We start from the raw sequence: 20,267 nt of genomic DNA on the forward strand, positions 1-20,267 counted from the left end.
CTTTCAAAAAGAATGTTAGTGCAAATATCCATTTTCGGTCGGTCCCATCAAACATGATTTGCCACCAGTCATCCTCGCTTAACGTTTGTTGTTTAGCAAACAATTGGCCCAGATACCTTGTTCTTGAGGATCGTAATTTTGTACAAAATAGAGTTAGATGTTTTAACGTTTTGTTGTGTAGGGCATGAAACCAACATGTTTGATTCAGCTAGGCCTATTTTGACCATGTTCTTAGTCGTTTTTTGTTTTGAATGCGTTAAGACAGAACTGCATGTAAAGAGATTGATGGTTTTGGTCAGGAAATAGCTGTTAAACTTTCTTGCTTCGTCAGGGACATCTTGCATGAGCTTGGAATTTCTTCTTTGTTCACTCGCCTGAAACCAGTCAGATCTCCATAGTTTCCTTTTTTTGCCAAATCCGGATTTTCATGAAGCGTGGTTAGATCAATATCGTGCTCTTTTAATACTTCTACACATCGGTTGTTCCACAAGGATAGCATGGTATTTAGATTGTCATTGCCAGGATTGTGTAAGATTTGGAACTGTGGCAATGGCTTTTTTATCGTAGTTTTCCGAAAGAAGGTTAATAGGTTCCAGCATACTCGTGCGTTGATCGGAATTAGTTCCTTTTGGTAGCTGGAGTACTTTAACCCAAAATATGTTTTCCATGGTGGACCAAAGTTTATAAGAGCAGCCAAATACATTTTCAGCACCATAAATTAGTGATGGCACTGCCTTTTGTTGGTAGAAGTTAATTACCGGTCTTAACGAAAACTTCCCATATTGTGTGTTCAATATGAGTACTTGGCATGCTAACTGTCGACATTTGCTTTTAAAGGTTTCAGCCCATGGGCCGTCATTGACATTTTATGCTAATCCCCATACCTAAATATTTGGTATTAGATGCTGTGTTTAAAATGTCCTTTTCTATACCCCAAACACATTTTTTTGCTGGTGTTTTCTTTCGTCACCAGACATTATTTCAGACTTCTTTTTGTTAATGTGGAGACCGTTAGATTTGATGTATGCTTCAACTGCATCCAATTTACATTGTAAGCCAATTGGGGTCATGTCTAATAATATTAAGTCGTCCGCATACACTAACCAGCTCACGTGTGAACAGTTTACTTTCGGTGGAAATGAAGGCAGCGCCAATATCGGAGAGAAATAACCCAAAAATAATGGATGCAAGAGGACATCCTTGTTTCACACCCCTAAACATGTTAATTACTCTCGATAAGGTCCCATTTTGATCCAATCGGTTTTTGATGTTGGTATCCGTATGAAGTTCTTTAATTGCTGCTAGGTGACTAACCAGGCAATCCCAATCTCTTAGCTTCCTCCACAGATTGCTTCGGTTAGTACTATCGAAGGGGTATGAAAAATCTATGAATGCCAAATAGATTTTATGCTTGGTTCTTAGCGCCTCCGTTTTGAGCAGCTTTAGGATTAGGAGGTTCAAGCAACAGCCCACACCCTATAAAAAACCTGCTTGTCTGATATCAATGTAGTTACTTTATGAGAACCATTTAAGCAACTGTTGTTGGAGGAGTGTTGCGTACACTTTTCCCAGGACGTCTAGCAACGCTATCGGTCGATAGTCTTTTGGATTGGATCTATTGCCTTTTTTAAAAAATTGTTAAAATGACCGTGCTTTTCCACGATCTTGGGGTGGCACGTTTGGTGGTGATTCTCTTGAATAGGGTGTCACACAGATCTGCCCATCTCTCAGGACTTCTCTTAATTGTGAAGTTTGTCAAGCCATCTGGTCCGGGGGCCCTCGATGCACTTGCTTTGTTGATGGTACTCGATATGTCGTTTTTATCAAACTCGAGATCCCAATGAGTGAGATATGGTAGATTTAGATCGTCATTTTCACTTTTTTTGCTGCATAGTTCGGTTTAAAATGCGATCCAAGCTGCCTCGAGGACCATGTTCGTCTGAAAAGCTGTCTGTGGCTCACTTTTATTATTGATGATTTTCCAGAACTCCGCTGAGTTTTTGTTCTTCATTTTCAACATCATCAGTTATGAATCATTCTGTAGCATAACTGCTTTGTGTGCTATAATCCAATTTTTATATTTTTGTTTGACAGCTTTTTTTGCGGTTTGAAAACCTGTTGTGTCGTCAGCTCGTGGCAAGTTTCTTATTTCAGATCGCATCAGCCGTTTATGCTTTGAAAGTTCGAGGTCGTATTTATGTTTGGGCGAAAAGTGATGTTGTTTTAGGCCTTGCTTTTTTTCGTGAATTGGAGTAATAGGTGCTGGTAATCAACGTCCTCCTCATCATTGCAATATTTTAGTGCAATTTGATTTACTTCCTCGTCCTTAAGTTTCAGTCTTATTCTGTTTGAGTCTACCGACACAGCATGGTTCCATTGACATTGTTTGTAGCCACTAGGTAAGAGTAACTTCAGCTTCACCATGTCGTGGTCACTAGAGACTATTGATGTTACCTCAAGACTTTTGGCCAATGTGTGTAAAGTCTCGGATACAAATATGTAGTCGAGTGTAGAGTTTTGATTGAGTCTTCTCCATGTCGGGATGGCCGGGATGTCTCTGACTATGTTGCCATTTAGCATGGATATCTTTTTAAGATCCATCTCAAGGCACCATTGGATTATCAGTTGAGCCTCTGCATGCATACCATAGCTAGTTTTGTTCTGGTGCTTTATGCAGTCAATATTGAGATCTCCACAAACTATTATAGCAGGTGAGTTTGTTTCTTCTTGTATTGCATCTATAATCACCGTAATTTGATCAATGAACGATGTAGTACCTGCTGCTGCATGATTGCAATATACGTTGATGATGAATAATGACTCCTCTTCATCATTGGGTTTCTTCAGCCGCGTGATGGTGGTTACTTGTATGTAAGGTGAGACATTTTCAGATTTTAGGATCCTGAATCCAGAAGATTGCTTAACTATGGTTAGTAGGCCAGCCATCGGTCTTCCTTTTAACTTTTTTATAGCTGGGTTTATTGTGATTTCAAATCCATTCATCATTGGACACTCCGTCAGCCAGGTTTCTTGCAGACAGGCTATATCTAGATCGTTTATCTAGTTGCTCTGAAACAGATGTGTGTACCCTCTGGTGTTCCACGATCTGAGGTTGTATGTGATGAAAGGACTGGGATCCTGGCGTTAGATTCGAGGATTTGCACTTAGGGCTGTAGCTAGCCACGACCATTCATGGTCGTTTTCTTTTTAGCCGATTTGACTCATCACTCGTTTTTGTCTTATTACCACTGCCGCCTTCGATAGTTATTTGATCTCCATACCGTAACTTTGAAAATGTTTTTTCAAGCGGCTCTTGAAGAGAACCCAAATCTAGTGATGGAGACCAGAGAGCGGAATTCAATAGGCTGTCAGAGGCCTTTCCCTTAACTATGTGCTCGTTCTTCTGTGGATGGTTTGCGTTAGGTGTCTCTTCTCTGTGGAGACACGAGGGTTTGTCTATGATATGATATGATAGTTTATTTATGTAGCGCCTATACACAATGTGTTACAAAGCACTTCAAGGCAAGGGAGTGAACAAGGGAAAATACAATGACATTCTTACAGGCCATGAACAGTAAGGATGTGAAATTAACTATCATACTCGGCCTGATGACATTTCAGATAGTGCAAGAGCTAAGACATAGATAAGGAAGGGAGGGGGAGAGTGGGAAGGAAATGGAAACAGACAGGCGACTACCGTACTAGGCCTGACGAAATTTCTGGTAGAGCCGGAGAAAAACAAGAGGTGAGGGAGAGGGGTGCAGAAAGGTAGGGGAGGAACAAAACAAGCGACTATCATACTACGCCTGACGACATTTCAGATAGTGCTGGAGGGGGGCTGGGGAGGAAAAAACCAGTAAGAGGAGGGGGGAGGAGACAGACGAGGTTGCTATCATACTAGGTCCAGGAACAATTCTGATAGAGTAAGTGCTTAGAAGAAAGTAAGGGGAGGGGATAGGAAAAGGGAGAAAGGGGGAGGTGGAGAGAACAGAGAGTAAGCAGTGAAAAAGAGTGGAGAAGCACGAGGGGAGAGCGAATACAATTGCAGAAGTCAGTAATAACACAATGTTGCAAGCCAGGATAGAAGATGAAGATGGGAACAGGATGATTCAAGGCCACCATGAGTACAAGATGCAAGGGAAGTCCAGCATGAGAGTTGAGAAAGGGTGACGCACCGTGAATGAATGAAGTCATAAAAGTCAAATCCAGCATTGGCCACAAGACCGTGATGGTGAAACCAGAATTTATCAGGGCAGACTCCTGCAGAAGTAGGCTTGAGTGGGGTGAGGGGGGAGAAGGGTAGAAGAATCAAGCAAAACAGGCAACACCTGTGTGCGAGAATGGTGGGGGCATGTACCCCAATGATTTTGGATATGTCAAACCCAAGTGACATGAGCACTGCAGTTGCTTCCAGCATGATGTCAGACACTATTTTCAACTGTACATGCAGAATCACTTTGCCTTTTTACTTTCCTCATCTGTAAATTCCACTATTGTCAAGTCCTCTAATTCAATCGCCCTTAAGCTCGGCACAAGATGAAACAAACGTAGTATGTTATGTCGATTTAAGATTAGGGCACCACTGGGCTCCATCCGTTCCAACCTCACCCTGTAGGGCACTTGTGCTTTATGGTTGCCTCTTGTTTCTGCTCTGTTGTGTATTGAGTAACGGCAGCTTTGGACCTTTTTGCTGTCAATTAATTGAGCACTCTTCTGGTAGTGTAGCCGTTCCGCTACCACCAGTGGCAGTATACGATTTGTAACACTGGTGTTCTCAGACAAGGAAGTTCTTCCCATCAATAAGTTTGCAGATTCAGTTCCTCCTTTCTTCGTAGTCAAGATCTGTTTGTGTAGGGGTAAGCGCTCCCATTTTTCATTTAGTGTAGTACATATAGGACTGGAATTTTCTAATGTCTTTATTTCAGCCGCCGTTTCACTCTGTAGTAGCGTACACGTTCTTGTGGGTTTCGATGTTTGGGGCAAACTGTTTTTTGCCATTGGATCAGCCTTTTTGATAACTTCTTCAGTTGTCAATGAGGGGATACTAGGCAAGATCTTTTCAGATTCCACATCATCCTCATAAGTTGACATATTCATTAGGTCAACTGATATATCGTTTATGCAGACTATCTCACCATCCGTGTTAGATTGGAGTGGTAACTTTGCGTCAGCACTTTCCTTAGGATTGGTTGTTTTTTCGTGTAGCTGTTGCTGTTGACCGTTACATAAACAGTCTTGATGTTACGAAGGAACTTCCTTGAGTTGTTACATCGCTGTGTTTTTTTAGCTACTTGATTCTTGGTCTTTTTTGTTGAGCCACACGTTGCTGTTGACCTTATGGTGCTGTCAGAGGTTGCACTTGGTTGCCCTTTAAATTAGGGGTGTTGCGGTATTAGTTTTATGACGGTACAATAACCTTCTTGCGAAATGACGGTATATCATGGTTATCGCGGTACAGCAGGTGGAGTTAACTACTCTTAACAAATATTTTCTAAAAGGTCATAAATTGTCAGATTTATCATCACAAACAAAACCAGGCACCCAGAATTGGGCTTTTCAACATACTTTCCACTGAAATGCCACCCCTTGCTTCCACCAAACACACACGTGTGGAGAATAGGAGCGGGGGGGGGGGGGGAGAGCCCTGCTGCGACTGGCATAGCAAACTGAATAGCTTCTCTTAAGTGGTCATTTAGGCTTTTAACTCCCCCACTGGCTACTGGTGAAGATGAACATGTTGGCATCTTGATAACCTGCATGCCACAGATCAATGGATTCCGATGGTAGTATACGCTTGTGCGCACACACACATGCACACGCACACTCTTTAAGTTACAGCCTTTAGTTTACTTGCGGGCCAAAAGGTGTTCAGTAATCACAGACATGTTACCCTTTGGTATGGCAGCAGGGAATACCCACAGAGAGGAGTACATTTCGCAGTGTGACTTATTATATGTAAATTCAATGATAGAACCAGGGAAATCCCCCATTCTCATATGTTTAGAAAACAATATCCATTATGAATATATAAATCCCAAATCCGCCAACCCAAAGTAAACCCTTTTGCTTCTTGGCACTGTATTTACTCTTCCTATTGCTGACATATTGATTTTGTGTTAGGCACGTGTGGTTTATGGAATAGCATTAAAAACTGCTCCAATTGAAACTACTTGGCAGACAGCACATCCAACAGTGCAAGACCAAGACTGCACAGCATTTGCTTACTGCAGCCTTTCCAAATCAGATTGAAAAGCACACTTAACGGTATGAACGGTATACCGGTATAAACAATGTGACGGTTATTATTGTTCAATTAAGTGGTTCACGGTATCTTTAACGGTATACCTTAATACCGTTACATCCCTACTTTAAATATTGAGAGGAGGCTGTTTTCACTGATGCCGCTGGGAGCCACAAAGTCAGAAGTCCCCATTGTTGGTATGAAGCCTCCAGTCCACATCGAGGAGGTAGAGGCTATTTGGGGATTTTGTAGTGCAACATTTCCAGTTCTCATACTGTTTTTAAGGGCCAGGTTGAACGGAATGTTCAATTCGCCTCTCTTCGGAGAGAGATCCTTCAATGCTATCTGTTTGTCTATTGAAGTGACCCCTTGTTCAGCTTCATCTTTGCTACTAAGTTGAGGATTTTGGATTTCATCACAGGGAATCTGTAAGTACTCATTTGTGTCATTTGAATTGAGAGTTGTCATCGTCTTTCTTTTGTTTTTCGGCCTTGCGTTGTCTTTTGCTACATCAAATGATTGAGCATTTGATTTCAAAGTGCGATTTGGATGAGTCACAGTGGGCTCAGTTTCAACTTACCTGACAAGCTCTATGTTGCATTTGTTGTTGGTGTTGTGACTCAGCAACTCGTCAGTTTTTGTGGCTTGACGTGAATCACTATCCTTTGTGTTGCAGGGCCCAAAGGCAGTCGTTTGGTTTTTAAACAGCCAAAGCGTTTGCCACCTCTGCCAACAGTTTTTTTTTCAGGTTGGTGTTTTTGGTTTGTTCTGTTAAGATGTTCAAGGAAGCCTCGATTTATTTTATTTTTTTTGTTTAAATTATGATGAATTTCTTTCATGTCATCCTTCTTGCTTTCCAGCTTAAGTATTTTTGTGTTTATTAAGGCGACAAGAGTTGACAAATCCTTAATATTGTCATTCAGGTGCTCATACAGTTTGATGAACGGTGCAATAGTTATCGCCATTGAGGTCATTATTGTTGATTGAAATTCTTGATTGAAGGTCTCCCTTTGTGCATTGTTGATGTCGTCACACTTAGTGGGGAGAGTGTCCTTGGAATTCTTCTTTGTCTTCCTTACATTTGGAAAGGCTTGTTCCATAATTGATGAATCTGTTGTAGAGGACTCCGAGGACGACGATCTCTCTACAGTTAATAGTTCCGGTTTCAACTGTTTTAGTTGATTCTTACATACAGCCTCAGACGCATCCTCGCTTGTTACTGTTGTTTTTTTTGTGTTTTTCTGCTGAGAGCAGCTGATGCTGCGTGATACACTATTCTCTGTTCGTCTGCGTTTGGCTTGGCCACTCGATCAAGTTTTTGTAGGTGTGCTGGTGCACAGCAAGACAGTCTTTGATGTTGGTGAACTGTACCCAGCTTTAGTCAGTTGGACGCCCAAAGCACTTTTAAAGTTGCAATCTTTATTCACATTAGGTCAACCAGCAGTTTATTCACCACTTATAGAGAATTTCTTCTGTCACTTTGGATAAGAGTAGCTTATAGTATTCCTTGTGTAGCACTCTGGAGTTCTTCTGCACTTTTGTTGTTCATTTCAACAAAGTCTGTGGTAGGATAAAAAACTTCTTCTTCATCCAAGGCGGTCAAATTACTGTTCGTTATAGCAAGATGGAAATCAGCAGGACTTGCAATTGTAACAAAGAATTGTGTTTGCCCTTGTTGTCTTTGAGCAGTGGAAAATCTTACTGCGTCTTGCTGAGTATTACACAGGTCTAAATTCACCACTTGTTGCGGAGCCTGCTCATTCTATAGGAAATGTGACTCTGGCAGCTTCTCTTCATTGCCAGTTATCGCTCCTTTGCCAGGATGCATGAGTTGTCTATAAACACGCCTGGCAAGCACACGCAACTGGGGGCAGTGGGGGCATGCCTCTCACAGGGACTGATACATGGGCGGGGAAGATGGCACTATCTTTCTATCTATACTTTTTCCTTTGGGACAAAACTTGAGACGGCACACACACATTAACAGACTCGGAGAGACTGAGTCTGTCCATATTGTTATGATTCATGCCAGGCACAGAAGTGGCTGTGACCGTAACAATGTTAGGGTATAATCTTTGAGTAGACTCGTTAGGCATCTCACTTGTGTTTATTTCACTAGAGCCCAGAGCGGGATAACTTACTTGGTCTTGGGCTAAGACTCCAGTAAGCAACCCACTGGCGCACAAAGCTTTTGATGTCTTTGGCGACAAAGCTGCTTTAGTTTTCTCTCATTTGCTGCTGCTGGTAGTCGAGGGACGCAGGTTTCGCACAGAGTCAGCGTTTCTCAGCTTTTGAAAGAGTCACGCCCACTGCTCAATGAACACAGAAAAAACATTCTGCAGCAAAGCACCAGTCCGTCTAACGTGTGACTCCACAGACTCTGCTAGACTCCGCTGTGTATTTATTAGCCTCTTTGTTGTTTGAAGTTGGTGGCTGCGGGTATTAAATACTTGGGAGGCCTTGGCAACATAGAGATCCCCTTCCCCCATTCCAGTCACGCACTGGCTAGGACATTTGGCCTGCACAGAACTGCCTTCAGAGACAGCAGGTCTGGAGAAACTTGGTTTTCCACACCCTTCAGGCAGGCCACATTTTATTGCAGTTGTAAATAGTTGGGTTGCATGAACCAGGCTTGCAGTGGGGGAAGCCATTTGAGAATTCTGCCCAAAGACCCACAGATTGTCCTTGGCTGAAAGGAACTCACAAACTGCATTTTCCAACATCATCCTTTATTCTTTGACATACAGTGTGTTTTATTGATCAGGGTTCACTTAGCTTTTGCTGTTTCTTTCAGTCCTTAATAAAATATACTTTTAATTATCTGCTGTTTGTTTTTCTGCTGAAAAGCAGGTTCGAATTGTCACAGTGCACCACCTTTTGATGGGTGGCAGTTTCATTGAAAATGCTGTATTCATTTCTTAGCTTGCTATGTGGTGTGCTTTTTCCAATCTGCACTTGGATTACATTGTTTTAGCTTTCTCTTGATTTCAGCTGCAGAAAGTCACCCACATAATCTGACTAAATAGCCCCATTTTCAGCATGCAGATTGCTGAATGCTGGAAGGTCATTTCCCGAGTGGGCCATTCAGTTCTGTTAGTTTGGGGGCTTTGATTAAACCCCACACTGTTTGTGATTCCGGTAATTGATTCTGCTGCCCCATCTTTTTTAGATTTTTAAAAAAATATTATTATTACTATGGCAATTATTGTGTGTGGACCTAGCTTTGAGAAGCAACAAAGCGCTTTACAGAGGTATACAACAATACAGATACACAATGGAGCACTTTACAGAGGTATCAGGGTTGTCATTTCACCAAAATGCCAGGGGTAGCGGAAGTGACATCACACGACCCTTGACCTCTGATGACATCACAGGAAGTGATGTCATGTGACTCCACCCTAAAGTGATATCACAGGAAGCGATGCAACGCAACCTTTCATCCCTTGACAAAACAGGAAGTGGCATCACATCGCATTGATCCTAAGTACACTACGAAAAATATGGTAACGATATCACTATGTGATATACATTTCATACAAGAATGGATTGCCATATGTATCATTAGGATCAGTGTGTATAGGCCCATATTACCAAATTACTGTGAATGCAAGCAGACGTCCATGGCCAAATGATAATGATGTTATTATATAGCACTTACACTTAAGCTCTTTATCTAGAACAAATATACCTACAATATCACCCAACCCCTGTTGGCACTCATTTATCGACCTCAGAAGGATGAAAGGCTTAGATGAGGTGTTTAAGAACAGACTAAATCAGTGACTCACCTCCTGAAGTGTGCCTGAAATAAACCTTTAATGAGTCTAGCAATTATTGTATAGAATTCCAGAAAGATAAATGATTTGCTATTCTTATTATTTCTTATTTAGGGTCACTGCTGAAAGTGTTAGACTTGTGGAACCCCTGTTCTTTATTTTCTTTTAAGAGTCCTGACCAAGAAAGACAGCCACTCCAAAATCAAAGAGCCACATGGCGCTGGCCACAGCCCAGGAGCTTGCAGTAAAAAAAAATGTTTTCTTTTTTGCTTGCTTTTTAGGGGTAGCAAGAGTGACCCCGGGGGTGCCCACTGGCTCACCAGGATCAGTAAATAAGTGCGGCACACACGCACTGCTGATTTTTCAGGGCTGTCTTTCCAAATTTTCAGAAAACTTTCCATTTTCATCTTGAGGTATATCGTATAGTAGGGGGTTCTTCAAAGGCAATATCTTTACGCCACCCGGCTGCCGTCACTCATTTAGGGAGTGTTAAGGATTCAAATAGGGCATCACACACTGGAACAGGACACTTGGTCTTAGCCTGGGATGTGGTGCTCAATAGGAATGCTTTTTCTTTCATTTCAATAATTTCAAATTGAGCCGTAACCGACCCATCTCACACCCCCTTTTACAAATGCCCCAGGTCACAATGGACCATGAACCGGGCTGGTTGGTAAAAATACAATATTTATTTATTTTAAAAATTCACAAAAATCACACAAATGCTAATATTGGGCAGCAATCACCAATGGGGTGATAATGACAATGGAAATGAAAGCAATGCACTTGGTTAACCTTCTAGTAGAACATATCCAAAGCACAAATGAATAGGATCACCTTTTGAATTGGGATAGATAGCACCCAAGTTAAGGTTTCCCCCTGCAATGTTCCCTCAACCCACCAATAAATGAATTCTGAGTGGATAGAAAGGAGCAGAAGGTAGTCAGGGATAAGAGGAAGCAAACAGAATCAAAATCCGACCTTCCCTCACAAAATAAGACCATTTGCAAAGGTCTAAAATGACACTCGGATTTTGAAAAACAGTTATATGTGTGTTATTTAATGATATACTTATGTTTTATCACAGTATTAGGGATGTTATCTCACTATCAACCATCAGGCAAGGTATCACAAAAGCATACAGTTCCCAAAACAGATTGAACTTGAAAACCCAGTGCAGCTGAATTCACAGATGAAAAAGTTGTATTTTTTCTAGTTTGCAGTTTTAAATGTAAAAACGTTTTTTTTAAAAAAACAGATGAAAAACACTGAATCGGAATGCGTTTTTTGGCAGGGAAAGAGATACACAGCACACGGACAATATGGAAGTGAAAGGAGGGGTATAGCTGGTGAATTGAGAGAGATTTGGAAGGTAAAATGAGGTTCGTTTTTAGGAAAATGGAGCACTGAAAAAGAGAAAATCAGTTTTAAAATGAAAGGCAAATGTTGCTTAAACTAAATTATCTAGACTATATTATTAAAGAAAGCCACGGTCCCTTCAAAGATTCACTCGCAACTTCAACCTTTTCCCGCCGTGTTCTGATCTATGTGGGAATGAATTTAAATTACTCCAAATATCACCAATGAGTTACAAGGTGAGGTGAATAAAAGAGTTGTGCTAAAACTAGGAAACAAGAACAGGGTGCACAGAAAATTGGAACAGTCTATACAAGTTATCAGGGTATGGATAGGGTTGTTTAGAAAGTGGCACAATGACAAAAGTCAACATGAGGTAGACTATGTTTTATGAGATGGGGTATACTCACAGTCCGCTCTTAAATTTGGGATTAGGAACAGTCAACCGGGTTCTGGACTCCAGGGCATGGGTCACCAGGTAGCAGCGGACTCTCCTAGCAGAACAACAGCTGGGCCTGTCTGGTCACCGGATAATAAGGACAGCTGGATGGCAGGGTTGCAGCGGGCATGCAGTTAGGGGACAAAAAGCCAGGCTGGTTTCAGGATGCTTCCCAAAAGAACACTGCAGCTTTTCCCTTTGGTTATTGGGATTATTTTTGTGGGATCTCTGGATCCAGGCCTTGCTGGGATGGTCTACAGTGCTTTGGCCTTGCAGTGGGATCTGGAATCAGCTATGCTTTGGCTATGCAATGGGATCTGGAATCTGGCAAGATGAATGTAGAATATCAGGAACAAAGGCGCAGCAAAATCGGGAAAGAGTCTGTCTAGAGTTTTGTCAGCCACCCTTTTTATAGAGCATGGTGACATCATAGAATTATAAGGCATGGCAGGTTTAGCTAATCACGCCTCTAAACAACTGGATTGGTCAGGGGAGATAGTCACCGCCTTCCTCCCAGCTGGTTGGGTTTCAAGGGCATGATGTCAGAATTATGATGCAAGTTTTACAATGTCCAGAACCTCCCACAGTTACTTTAGCTAAAATCCAGTTTTGCCATAAATGGCACATTTGTACAGTTGGGGCCTTTTAACAAATTAGATAAGCAGGTTACATATTTTCTGCAGAACATGCCAGTCCAACTCTACAATTTGTAAGACATTGTTTTACCCTTCTAATATTTTTTTATCACTTTTAGTGTGAAATATTTGGCCTAAAATTCTATAACATTACATGTGTGTATGGATTATCATCAGGCATATCAGTATTGATTTTTACATTGGCATCATATACAATTTCTGTGGAATACCCAATTCTCTGCCATTTTTATTCCCAAGGTGGCAGTGAAGGCTACAACATTTTAAATTAAAACACACAAAATTACATTAAAACTGTTATTTACATTCCTGTGAATTTCTGTTGAAAAAATAATCATCTTTAAAAGTTTCTGAATAAAATAGTCTTTTGAAACAACTGGGCATCCTTTGTCCTTCACTGGGACAATTTTTTTCTCTTCAGCTACCTCCAACTGTCACTTCTGCCCAGTGGGGATGGGGGTTTCCGAGTTTGATTGAAGGTTTTATGGCCGGTTCCACTTCACAAATTGGTGTCCCAGAAGTTCCATTGTAAGAGGCCTCAGCCCGGACGCAAGTTTGCCAAGATAGCAATTAGCACTTGTGTGTTCTAGCGTCTACTGTGGGGGCCTTCTGTTGCTAGCACCCGATAAGCAGAAACCTTTTTGGGGCTGACTTCCCCCATGTAGCCAAGGCAATTCAATTCCTTATTTTATTTATTTTTGTTATAAATCAGAATAAAGCATGTTGAATAAGATCCCCCATATCTGTTTCACAGAACAAACCCCTTCACATTGCTAGATAATGGCAGAGCCTTATGCAACATACACCTTTAAACAAGTATTTTTCTTAGTTTGCAAAAGTACATTTTACACGTTTGGTGACTGCTGACATTTTTCTCTTCCCTCTGAATTCCCACATTGTTATGTAGCCAGGGTTAGCTTCTTGTATGCAGCAATGGGTTAAAACACAGATGCACTGAAATTGACATAGGCCCAAAAAGCCAGTTCCCTTTTGCATTGATCCTTGACATTTTGTATCCAAAATGTAAATCGTTTCCCGTGTAGCTGAAGTACAGCTTCTTTTGATTTCTTCAGATCTGAACAACAGCCTGTCATTCAGGAATACTGCTCTTGGCTGCTGGAGCACAATGTGAAGGTGGATAAGCAGGGCAAGGTCTCATTAATAAAAGTATTGTGATGAGAAACAGAGGAAAAAGAGCATCAAAGTGCCATCATTTTTAAATGTAAATATTTCCCTTTTTCAATGGGAACTTTGGGCTTGCAGCAAAGCAGCGCTGCTTTTTCACTCCCCTTCCTTTGTACATGTAAGAACACACTGGTGGGCTTGCTTAGTGTGCCTCCTTGTTCCATCCTGCCCAATTTGTGCTTGCCAAGATGGTGCAGCCATCTTTTTGTAGCTGAAAACGCAGCTTTGGTGTGGGGCAGTGGTGCTCACAGGAGCCAGCGCAGCCATTTTGCTGCTTCGGCTGTGTGTAGCTTGGTTATGGAAGGGAATACAGCTGAGTGGGTAAATATATCCCATAGGAGTTTTGTATTAATTCTGACTTTGAGGAATTTTCCTGAATTTTCCCAAACCTCAAGACTGATTTTGTCATATAAACACACCTGCGACTTGAGGATCAAGTTTAGTGCATGCATTGACTTTGCTCCCAAGGTCTCCAGGTCAGGACCTTTCTATGTTCTAAACAATGTTTGGGTATGCGGTGATATCAAGCCCTCAAATAGGGAATTTCTGCCATTACCTGATTTCTCAAATCTCTCAACCTCACGCTCTACTAGAGAGTCTAGTTTAAACAAGTCTGGAGACTATTCTATTGATTTTGGGAAAGAGGCCTCAACTCTATTTTCTAGGTTTAAACAGGCCTTTAGAAGAGACTCATCCCCCACCACGTGTTTCTCGCTCAGGGCAATTGTGGGCAACACCGTCTCTTCCTCTTCGTCATAAGGCCTGCTTTTATTTGCAACTTGCCGCACACTCTGTAGTTGTGGAGTTGATTCAACATGGTTGGAGGGAGCCTGTCCATGGGAAGAGTGAGAGCCTAAGGTCATTATTGACAAATCACATGATATGGATTGGGAGTGGCCCATCACGCTCCCTTTCCCGTATTTTAGGCTTTGATTATCCCTCTCTGCATGAAACAATTCTGTTATTTTTTGGGAAGTACTCTAGCACATTTGATTTTTCCTCACTCATTTTGGCTAGTTTAGATATTGCTAGATTTAGAGCAGGCTCTGCCACAGCTCCTGGCACCACAGGCACCCCAATTTCTTTGCTCTTCAAGTTACACATACGAAAGTGTACATTAGTACTCAGGAATCCTCTTAATTTTCTCATTACTCTGAATTAACAGAGACAATGGCACCATGGTTCCACTAGCGGCACTTCGGTTCCTCACACTGAAGGGGGCTCATCCTTTCCCAGCGTTCTTTACAGCCGCAGAAATGCTCAGCAGGTACTGTGAGCCTGCACGCTCCAGCTGCTCCCTCAGCTCCAATTGCCTGCAACTGCACATGGCATGTGCGAAAGACCGGCAGGCTGTTTTCAATATGGCTCCTCATTCTCATGCTGCAAAGACGGGGCACACACAACCTCCGTAAGCCTCTCCACCAACTACGTGCTACTGCGCTTGGCCCGCGTTTAGACGTTGAATCCGTGGGGAGGAATGTATTCATTGGAATAATAAATGACTTGCCTTTGGCAATGTTCGTTCTGATGGGTTCTGTGATTATGCCAACAGATTCCTCATTGCTCTCTTATCCTTCGGCTCTACATTCAATCGACTAATTGGGATTTGTGAAAATTTACAATCAATTTTTACAAGTGACATTTCTTCTGTTCCTTGCCAATGCCACAGTCAGAAAAAGTTGGGACTGAGGAAAATGCTGATGCCTGCTTTAAGCAAAGGTATGGGTGACATGACCTAGGGCACTAGACACACCAAGAGGTCATGACGAGTCAAACTTCAGAGCTGATTGCCTTCACATGGTGGCTATTGAAAGCCTCAGAAGGAGACTGTGCCTGGAGTGGATTTCATAAGATTAAGACAGCATATTCATCAGAAAGAATATTATCTAAGTTAAGTTATTTGTTAAATTGTGTGCCTTATTTTGTGCAGAAAGTAGTAATCAACTAGTGCGTAAGATAGTCTTGCACTTTGTTGCTTTACTTGGATTTATTTGGTAAGTTTCACAAATTCAAAACTTAACTAATGGTACAAGTCACATTTACCATTTACAGTAATCTTGTTGTTTCCTTGTACCTTCACATGGTGCATCAACTGCATAAAATACCTGTTTAGTCCTTTCATTAACTATTTGCATCCCAATTTAGTAAAAGTTTAAACATGTTTAAATAGTTTTCAATTGTCTTTACATGTTTTACTGCCGGCAGGAAAACAGAAGAATGAAGCAAAGTTTGGATGATGAGCAGAAGTCAAGGAAGCAGTTGGAAAAGGTGGTCAGGAGATTGTTGAAGCAAACCAGCGAATGTGCCAACGACGATGCAGTCCACTAGTTTCTCCTATGTGCTTGAATCGTGAACTAAGCTGCTTGCTGGTGGTTACTACTTGTGTTACATTGTGAGGAGCAGAACTGTGTGCTTTGCCGCTTCCTGCTGTTTATTCATTTTTGGTACAGGAAAAACATGGGATTGGAATAGCAGACTTGTGCTTGCGGTTATACACATGTTACTATGACATTGCCTTAATCGCAGTCTTCAATAAATGGCTTAGGGCATTGACTGCAGCAGCCTTAGTAAACTGTAGCCACTTTAGCTTATAGGTTGACCATTGTATCTGCTACGTTGTTCTTCATAAAAAAGGTTCTGCCAGTTGTTTCCTTCATCCGTGTAATGTAAGCCATTTTAAATCATTCTTTTAATTCATTCATTGGGAAGGTTCATGTTGGATACTTTCTAAGTAACTGGTACTTATTTTCTGGCAATCAAAATCCAGGTTTTAGTAATATATTTTATGGTGCCATTTCAGAAGTTGCTTTTCACAGGATAAAGTCAGGTATGTTATCCCAGGGATATATTTCTATTTTGAAATATGAGGTTCACTTTAAAATGTATATTTTCATTGAATGCTAATTACCATTTAAGGTATCACATTGCTGCATACATGCTTATGCCAAAGGTACTAGAATTTTGTATTGTAATATTATGGTTTTCGGCATAAAAGGGGGGCAAAGACGGCACAGTTTGTTATAGATACTCTTACGTCCCGTCCCCTTTCCTCCATACTGCATGGGCGTTCCGTCAACGGGAGACGGAACCTTTTTCACCAGAAAAAACCTTCTTCCCCTTTAAATTTAGAGGTGCGCGGGGGTGCAGCCATGGGATCATGCGCTGCCCTGACTCCACCCTCCGGCGCCACACCTCCGTCCCCGTTTCCGTGGAACGGGCCGAATTGACCAGCACTCCTGGGTTTGGCTTCGGCCATGTAATTCCATGCGCAGATACTTCTTCTCTTCTGTCTTTTTTATCACAGGTACTTCGTCCTCAGGCATCACGCTCCTCCCCGGTGCATGTCGACTTCTACAGGGTTCAGCAGGTGTCCATCCTGCGACTGGGACTCGCCCGCCTGGGAGCAACAGCTCAGGTTCTCATACCAGCACGAGTACCGAGGCTAAAGTAGCTACCGGCCGGTAGGCTGAGGGGTCAGTGGATCCTCCCAGTGACAGTGCTGAGGGACCAGAAGGTTCTTTTACCAGGTCTTCACCCGAGGGGCCACGCCCTAGTACCGGCAATATGTATGAGGGGGCGCCTATACGCAGTTCTACCGGCAGATCCGCCGAGGGCAAAATGCCTACCAGTTCTCGGCCTGAGGAACAGGGTAGGCCTCATGATCCACACTCAAGGGTCCTGGACGGGGCTGGGCCTGGTGAGCCAAGCAACACGACACAGGCATGTGGAAGGTAGCTCGACAAAATGGCCACCGTGCCAGACAATTCTGACATCCGCCTGATACGAACCCAGGCAGGGAGCAGGTGCAGGAATGTGTGTCAAGGTGGGAAAGGTGTCAACCAAGTATGTGGCCGACAGCCTACCCTTCTTTTGCGCAGGGCAGGTTTCCGCTGCGTCCGTATGGGCAGGGTACGCCACGGCTCCAGCAGCCGCCCGGTATCCCCGTCAATATCGCCTACCACCCCTCTAGCCTATGAGGAAATATTTTTTTAAAGGTTCTTCGGGCTCATGAAATCTCCTCGGATGGGGGTCATCCTCAGGGATGCCATTAGGGATGTGCACCCGCCAAGGGCTCTTGCACTGCAGGCCCCAGTACAGGCTCCCCTGTTCAGCCTCTGCCGCCCGCTCCGGTGCCCCCACCGATAGTGCAGGCAGTTCTGTACCAGCCTCTGCTTCTGGTCTCCACACCCCAGCCTTCGGGTCCCAGCACCCCTCCACCGTTGCCAGAACAACCGGACCCTCAGTTGGACACAGATGAGGAGGAGGACCTCGACACACCGTCATTAACCAGGGCCTTCCATGAACATCTTGCGGGGCTGGCAGAGTACTTGGGCCTTTCTCAACCCGAGGTTGAGCAACCATCAGAGGGGGTCCTCGCCGAAGTCCTCACGCTACGCCCCGCAGCGGGAACCTGGACCCCGATGCAGAAGGACATAGTCGCCTTGGCCAAAAAGGGCTGGCTCAAGCCACACTCGGTCCAGCCGGTTATTCGATGCCTGGACGCCAACTACAGACAGATGGAGGGGGATACACTCTTGCTATCGGACCACCCTCAGCCGCACTCTTCAGTGATCACTGCGGCATCACTATACTCCAAGCCTCAGTCGTCCTTGGCCTCTTCCTCCACGGCGCTGCTAGGCAAGGAGGAGAAGATCTTGGAGGTGTACGGAAAGAAGCTGTGTTCCAGCACATCCTTGCATCTTCCTCAAGCCAACGTGGATGCCATGCTGGCAGCTGTTAACCAGAGGCTTTGGCAGGAAATTGCCGATTTCCTCCCAGAGGTTCCGGCGCAGAGTCAATCACGATTCAAGGCGGGACCGGCTGAAGCTAAGATGGTGGCACAAGACATCATGGAGTTCACCGTGGCCCACAGACACCTCTGGCAGGGCCATCTACATTGCCACGGACATGAGAAGAACAGCCTGGCTCTGTGCTACTAAATTCAACCCGGATGTCCAGGAACGCATATTACACCTTCCGTTTGAAGGGGGTGACCTCTTCCACTCCACCACGGGCAAAGAGCTGGACAAAAAAAAACAGCTCACAAACGGCCAAGTCTTTATCCATCTTTACATAGGCCACGGCCAAAACGTACATCCAGTCACAGCAGCGCTCAGACAAGGGGCCTACATAAGGAGGGTTCCGCGGCTGCCAAGTGCGGAGGTCCAGGCAGCCTGACTGTTCGCCAAACCAACATCGGCACAAACAACAAAAAGGGCGGGGGTAAGGTCTTTTTCCAGTCCCCCTCCTAATCAACAGCCTCTGAGGGAAAGAAGTCATAACACGCCCCTCAAGGTCCACGTGTCTCCAGTGGAGGGCAGGCTTGCTCTCCATGCACAAATCTGGCGCCAGAATTTTGAGGACCCCCGGATCCTCTCAGTAGTAACCGCGGAGTACCACCTACCCATCCCAGTGTCTTCTCCCTCCTCCACTCCCACAGGTTGGCACAGCAACTCTTTTGGCAGAGATCCGGTCGCTCGTCGAGAGCCAGGCAGTGGAGGAATTCCCAGCCTCCCAGCAAGGCTTGGGGTTCTACTCCAGGATTTTAGCCATTCAGAAAAAGAACCAGGCGGGCCTGAGAGTTGGGCTGGACCTTTCCACCCTTAACCTCTCCCTACGTCTACAAAAAATCAAGATGGTTACTCCAGCTTTAATAGCGGAGACATTGTGCAAGAGAGACTGGATGTCCTACCTGGATCTGAAGGACGTGTACTTAATACTGCCCGATCTGGCAGTCTCATCATTCTTTTCTACGATTCAGGATCATGGGCTACCATTTCCAATACAAGGTGCTTCCCTTTGGCCTCAACCCAGCCCCCACGGTCTTTACCAGGCTGAATACAGTGGTGGCACTGCTCAGCGCCACCACATCTATCTGTATCTCGATGACTGGCTCGTCAGGGCTTCATCTCCGGAAGTGGTGCACCGCACCTCTCACGCCCTCGTGAACACACTTCACGACCTGGGCTTTTTGCTCAGTCTCAAGAAGTCCCAGCTGCAGCCTACGCAGACACTGACCTTCTTGGGGCTCATGAGTTTTTCCTTCGGAGGACAAGATCACGGCCATCAAGAGGGCCACTGCGCGCTTCCTCAGCAGAGAAGTGACTTCGGCCTGGTGGTACCAACACCTACTGGGTCTCATGGCAGCGGTCCTATTGGCCGTCCCCCACACCAGACTCAGGATGAGGAGGACACATCTGCACTTCGCGGCATCATGGAACCAGGAACGGGGCTCTCAGGCGGAGATGAGCATCATTCCTCCTTCTCTTCACCCGGAACTCACATGGTGGTCCAGGGACTGCAACCTGCTGACCTGCTTGCCCTTCTGGCAACCTACCCCACAGGTCACCATCACTACGGACTTCTCTGTCGTGGTATGGAAGGCCACTCTGGACAACCACTGCATCCATCGCACCTGGACCCGGCAGGAGCAGGAGTTCCACATCAATTGGTTGCAACTGAAGGTTATCTGGCTAGCGCTCAGAGCCTTCCTTCCGGTGATCGACGGCAAGGTCGTCCTCATTCAGATAGACAACTCGACCAGCATGTTCTAGGTCAACAAGCAGGGAGGTACCAGGTCCCCTCCACTGTGCAGACTGGCAGTCAGCATGTGGGAA

General features: G+C 44.1%; 1 protein-coding gene across 4 annotated transcripts in view; it reads left to right on the plus strand.

Annotated features, from left to right (window-relative positions):
- Positions 1 to 16,743, plus strand: part of ARHGEF6 (Rac/Cdc42 guanine nucleotide exchange factor 6) — a 3,277,165-nt gene extending 3,260,422 nt beyond the window's left edge. For all 4 annotated transcript variants that reach the window (XM_069612789.1, XM_069612790.1, XM_069612791.1 and 1 more), the window contains one exon: positions 15,856 to 16,743. In XM_069612789.1, the coding sequence (XP_069468890.1) occupies positions 15,856 to 15,978 (123 nt within the window). In that variant the 3' untranslated portion in view covers positions 15,979 to 16,743. The remainder of the gene's footprint in view (positions 1 to 15,855) is intronic.
- Positions 16,744 to 20,267: the final 3,524 nt, after the last annotated feature.

Source organism: Ambystoma mexicanum, chromosome 5p (assembly GCF_040938575.1).
Source record: "Ambystoma mexicanum isolate Mex_15411 chromosome 5p, UKY_AmexF1_1, whole genome shotgun sequence".
Classification (NCBI taxonomy): Eukaryota; Metazoa; Chordata; class Amphibia; order Caudata; family Ambystomatidae; genus Ambystoma; species Ambystoma mexicanum.